The sequence below is a fragment of the Dermacentor andersoni genome, chromosome 1 (assembly GCF_023375885.2).
Source record: "Dermacentor andersoni chromosome 1, qqDerAnde1_hic_scaffold, whole genome shotgun sequence".
Lineage (NCBI taxonomy): Eukaryota > Metazoa > Arthropoda > Arachnida > Ixodida > Ixodidae > Dermacentor > Dermacentor andersoni.
Window position 1 is genome coordinate 160,015,325 of NC_092814.1, and position 6,000 is coordinate 160,021,324.

At 46.4% G+C, this 6,000-nt stretch overlaps 1 protein-coding gene across 1 annotated transcript in view; it reads left to right on the forward strand.

Moving 5' to 3' along the window:
* LOC126547145 (transmembrane channel-like protein 1) overlaps window positions 1-4,778 on the forward strand; it is an 82,552-nt gene extending 77,774 nt beyond the window's left edge. The window contains exons 22-23 of the mRNA XM_055063017.2: window positions 1,009-1,234; window positions 4,543-4,778. Of these exons, the coding sequence (XP_054918992.2) occupies window positions 1,009-1,234; window positions 4,543-4,582 (266 nt within the window). The 3' untranslated portion in view covers window positions 4,583-4,778. The remainder of the gene's footprint in view (window positions 1-1,008; window positions 1,235-4,542) is intronic.
* Window positions 4,779-6,000: the final 1,222 nt, after the last annotated feature.

Consider the following 6,000-nt stretch of genomic DNA (forward strand, 5'->3'; position numbering starts at 1 on the left):
AATAAATGTTTTTTTGTTTCGTGCAACATTCGGAGGACACATCACTCTGCGAAAATACACACTATCTTTCATGTCGTTAATGACACACTACAAGAGCCGGAAAGAGAACCAGCTTGTGGCAGCAGCCACAAGAATGAAACACTAGACTGCAGTATATATCACTCAACGATAATCTTCGCGTGTTGTACCTGACATCCGTTTTCTTTCGCATGCCAATCAATCAATCAATCAATCAATCAATCAAAAAAGAACTTTATTTTCACCTAAAAATTTCCAGTGAATAAAGGTGACCGGGAAAAAAAATATGCGTAATCGCAGTTTGGCAGGCACCCCGGCCACCCATCGACGGTGAAAACGGTACAGCACTCATAATCTTTACCATAACATCGATAGTGCGAAAAGTAAGGAAGCATTGAAATGTGATCACAAACAATCGTTCCACACTCGAGACTTGTATCACGTTGGACGCTCCGCCAGCAGATCTTCTATTCCTTTCGGAACGGGGCAGTTTCCACCTATTCAGAAAGAAATTCAGTTTTGTTCGCCATATTAATGCATTTTTAACGCATTCACATCACTTTAACGCAATGAGTTTTCGGGTTTTGTGACTTCGCGCGATAGGCGAAGTGGACGCAGCCCGAGAACTGCTGACCAATAGCAGAGGACTAATGGCGAAAAGACGTTGAATCAGAAAGAATGGTTTTCTTTTGTTTGGTTTAATCATGCGTAATCAGTGTGTACACGTCATATCAGATGTGGAGCTGTCGCGGTTTTCCTGACGTCGCGTGACAGACAGGCGAAGTGGGCGAGGGTCAATGAAGCTTTTGACCAATCGCGGAGGGCTGATTGCAGAATTGGAATAGAAAAGTTTGGAATAGTTTCACGTTATAGTGCCCCATATGCCGGGTAGAACGGCTGAAGCATAGTGCAAAATTATCAATTTCTGTTTACGGAAACCTTAGCCAAAACGGTGGCGCAGCGAGAACGTCATCATCGTGGTCCATGCAGGAGAGAAGGACGAAGAAGGTGAGGGAGGTCGCAGCGTCGCTGAAGGCGCCGACTTGGATGACCGGTGCCCTCGTGAGACGCTGCCTCTGCTGGACGTGTCTCTGCCGTATCCAGTGGTGCCCCGGCCGGCACTCGTTCGCGAGCTGAGCCGGCAGTACGCTGAGCCGCATGTGCCGCGGGTGAACGTCTGTCCCCCGACGCCCCTGCACACAGACCACGAGGAGCGGTAGGACTCCTTTGAGTGATAGCCAAATGTGCTTCCGCGTAAGTTTTAGCCAGCGCTCTCGGAGCGCACACTTGTTTCGCGCAACCGCTGGAACTATGGCCGCCTCATGCTTTGGAACCACCCCACGATAATTCGCGAAGGGAGCCCGCCGGTATATCGACGTCGTTCTGTGTTGCACTTTTTTTCTCACAAAATGAAATTCCGCTTCGAACCCGTTGCGCAGCCAGCAGGCTCTGCTTCTAGCCGACGCGCAGTGGGCAGGGTTTCGATTTGGTCTGGTCCACATCCTCCGTCATGGCCATGAGTGACGCTAACGCTGCCACGGCTACGCCTAGCATACATGCACAAATACCACCCGAGACTGGGTGGCAGCCGCCACCGTAACTCAATTGGTTGAGCACCGCAAAAGTCATGCGGAGGTTGAGAGTTCGACTCGCACAGGTGGCAAGTTGTACAGTAGTCCACTGTAATTTTCTTTTTTTTACTGTTTATACATCTCAGTTAAAAAAGAACAAAAAAACCCCAACATAGTTAACTTCCCCTGTGCTTTCCTTGGCTTCATTGTCTGTGATCTCTGTATGGTTGTTACTAACAAATGACTTAATACGAAGAGTTCGGTACCAAAGCCTTCCATCTAGTCATATTGGACACAAATGCCGACAAGAGTGGTTCAAAAAGTGAAGGAAAAAATTATAACGGGACAGAAATAAAATATTTTTGAAATTTGACAGGGAGCTTTACCACAATGCAAAATTTTCTTAGTACTAATGACAGCAGCGGGCCCATCATTGAAAGGAAGGCTACGCGTTCTTAAATTAAGATGCAACGTTGCATGTCCTTTTTTTCAACGTAATATATTCATTTAAATTAGGCTCACCCCACTGCAGCTGGCAGCCAGCAGAATACACTCCATCCGGCCGCCGCTAGCCAAACACAAGGCAGCAGGACAGAAGCCGTCTATAACTAGAGTATTTTCTCGCACACGAGCGAATATTTTCTCACATCTATGACGTTGTCGGCAAGAAGAGAATAAAAAAAACACGCGATCTGATATATGGCGAATTCGATTTCGCACCCTTTTAATGACGGGTGCAATATGTGCACCCACTACGTGGTGGTCATCCCACCCTGAACCTTGTCTACACCTTATTGAAATCTGGAACGACTGGTAAGTATACTTCTGATGCGGTCACATGATGCACACACACTCTCATGCGAGCGTCGACAGCCTGACAGCCGCGAGTTTGCGTCAGCCTTTACCGATGCGTATATGTATTGCGCGTTCTTACTTTTTACGTTAAAACTCGCTTCAAGCTGGGAGGCTCACATCTGTTCATGTACTGAGACAAGATATTTCTATTTTCCTATCCTTCGGTAATGATTTAATCGGTGATGATTTTTTTGGTAAATATGAAATCTAATACTAGTGCGTGATGTGCGTTGTATCGAATAGTAAGTTCGATGACGTTCGGAAAGTTACGGCATCGCAAAGAAAGTTGTATCGGTTACAGTAGACTTGAACATTCTCCAACTAGTCAGCCAGCAGTGCCAGACGTTTCTTCGAGTTTCTTGACCTTCCGCAATACTAAGGTATTGCTATGGCCTCGAGCACAGATATTTCGCTTCCAGAGTTACGTCAAGGGGCTGTCTAATACCCTACTGTGAAGTGGATTTACATCTCAACAAAGAGGAAGAAACTTCATCGGCTCAATGCTGAGGCGATGAGGCGGGCACGGCTTAAAATTTCGTTGAGCTATCAGTGGGCTACACGATGGGTGATGCAGTTTCAATCCGCGGGTGCGTTATCGGTAGCGGTGTGCGGATAGGGATTTTTGAGATTCAATAGAATATGAATCAAATAGTGCCAGAAGCGAATCGAATGGAATATCGAATGAAGCTTTGTTAATTAAAAGCACAATTCACACTCTTCAGAGAGTGCGAATGATCGCTGTACAGCCTGTAAAGTATTGGCTACCTAAGTGACATAGCCTTCTGCACTACGCAGGTTCTCATGTTTTATGTCTACACCGTGCCCGCAGGGTGATAAGTTACCGTACTTTTGCTTCAATTGCGTGTTTATTTGGGCGCAGTTGACGTTCTGAAATATTCGAAAAGTACTCGAAAGATATTCGCATTTATGAATAGTGACTCTCCGATTCGAAGACTGAATCGAATAGAATATTATTGGATTTGTTATTCGAAAGTTTCCTGTATTCGCACACTCCTAGTTATCGGCCAGAAAGCAGACGTCAATGGTAATCATACTCAGCTCTTCTCTTTCATCGTGCCCCCGAATTTCTGTAGCACGGCGCAAACGTAAGCGGAAGTGATTATTTAACACTTTGGAACGAACCCGAGTTAAAACCTTTCACGCAGATATCTGCATCTTGGCCTTTTCGGTAACGAGAGATGTTCGCAAACCTTGCTCATTTCTTGGGTTCACAAATTGTGCTGGCAGATTAACTCCAATAAGATGGGCATTTCGTCGTCGCTACAGCCAGGCCGGTGTTCCGTGGGCGGTGACGGTCACTTTACGGGGCAATTCTGTCCTTTAATGGCAGAAGCAACTTCATATGACAAAAATGAAGCTCTTCGCATTATGCACATAAAAACGCGAGAAACGCGGTGAGAAAATACAGGCGTGTAGCTTAATAACACCACAGTGACAATTAAAACCCTTCGAAATTTCTAGTATTAAATATGGCCATAAAATGAAGCATTTCTCTTCCTTGCTGTTCGCTCACCACGTTACACTATTTATGCCGATAGAGTTTATTTGACCATGTCACCGTTTTACTACAGCGTGATTACCACAAGACCAATGTCGTGCGCGCACATTTGTATCAGCATCGCTAAAATCATTTTTGTTTATTTCAATATGATACTCTGTACATAATATCGCAGCTTGTGGAGAGGGTTTACTAACATTTCAATCAGCTGCTGCGTTCATCCACGTTGTGTGGAACAAATCACCCTGGTGGTCTCGTGAGCGCGCGAATCGATTTAACCGGTGAAAATAGCATCCCGATTACGCCGAAGTGTCGTCTCTCCTGTGGACGTTTCGAGTACCTATTCTAATACTCCTAAAGCTTTCCCGTGGCTATCCCATGAGAGTTATATTGGTGTTAACACTTGAGATTTTGCCGCGATCTCGTTGATACCAACCTAAGCTTAAGCGGTAACGGCGGGCTGTAAGCACGAATGTAAGCGGATGAAATATGCTTCAAAGGCTGGTGTAGCAGTTGACCTTTCACTGTCACTAAAGTGCCTGAAACAAAAATGTTTTTTTTTTTTTGCTGTGATTTCAGGAAGGCGCACCTTGAACGCGAGGACACAGATTCGTTGTGACGCAAGTCCGGCTACTCCTCACGAGCCATACATGTGAAGCCAACATGTGTGTTTGTAACAACTGTATTTTACGTCTTTATTCATCTGCCTGGTAACTTCCAGCCATTTTTCCGGACGATACGTATGCCTTCAAGAGAACAACACTGCTTTTGAATTATTGTGTATACGCTAATAAAAAAGGACATATTGCTGCTTGTAGGGTGGTTAGTGTTGTGCGACGGGAGGAGGCGGGTAAGTCATTGGAGCTCGCTCTCAGTTTCTCTAGCTGATACCACTAGGGCGTTCGAACATTGCGGATTTATTTTAACAGCCTTTTCGTGATTTTTCAAACAGAGCTAGCTTTAGCGAAACGACCGCAGATAATGAGGGCCTGCCAACGGGATTGCCAAGTTTGAATGGCAGCTTTCGACAGCTGGGACCATGACATAGATTTGAGTATTAACAGTTAGAAAGACATAACAGCGTGAAGGCAGGCTGCTTCCGCACCCTGATCACTTTTTTTCGGGAAGAGGGTTCAATGCGCAGTTGAAACGCCCAGTTCAGAAAGTGCGAACAAAAGTGTCAGTGCTGATTTTGCAGCTTTTAAACGTGAACTATACTCTTTATTGGCGTACTCGGCACTATAATGCTGTCCCATTGGCCTAAATAGACACCAGAAAGTTCTCCGTAGATTTCGCACTTTGATCACAGTCGGGCCATGATATCGCGTTTCTTGTGTGTTTTTTTGATAAAATGGCAAATTTCCCTACTAAAGAGCCCGCTTTTAAAAAATTGTAGTTAAAGCGAAGCAATAAAGCAGAAAGGAATAATAAACGTTTCGGCATGGCTGAAAAAGAAAATAAACCGGCATAGATACCAAACGCAACAGCGCACCGGGAATGGCACGCTCACGCTGGTTCTTGTTACAGGGCGCTATCACCTGGGCGGTTTTTTCTTGGCTTGTTCACCCAAGCCAGGACTTTGGTGTCAAGCTATCACCACCACTGTCTGCATCACAGCGCTGGAGGCCGGTTCTGGACGAAGCTTGCTACGCCGACTGGCAACCCGGGCGTGCGACGACTACCCTCGACTCAGCGTGCGGAAGCCTTAAATGCCAGCCATCAACAGCGCACTTTGGGCACGACAGTGCACCGGGAATGGCACCCTCACGCTGGTTCTTGTTACAGGGCGCTATCACCTGGGCGGTCTTTTCTTGGCTTGTTCACCCAAGCCAGAACTTTGGTGTCAAGCTATCACCACCACTGTCTGCATCACAGCGCTGGAGGCCGGTTCTGGACGAAGCTTGCTACACCGACTGGCAACCCGGGCGTGCGACGACTACCCTCGACTCAGCGTGCGGAAGCCTTAAATGCCAGCCATCAACAGCGCACTTTGGGCACGTCAGCGCACCGGGAATGGCACGCTCACGCTGGTTCTTG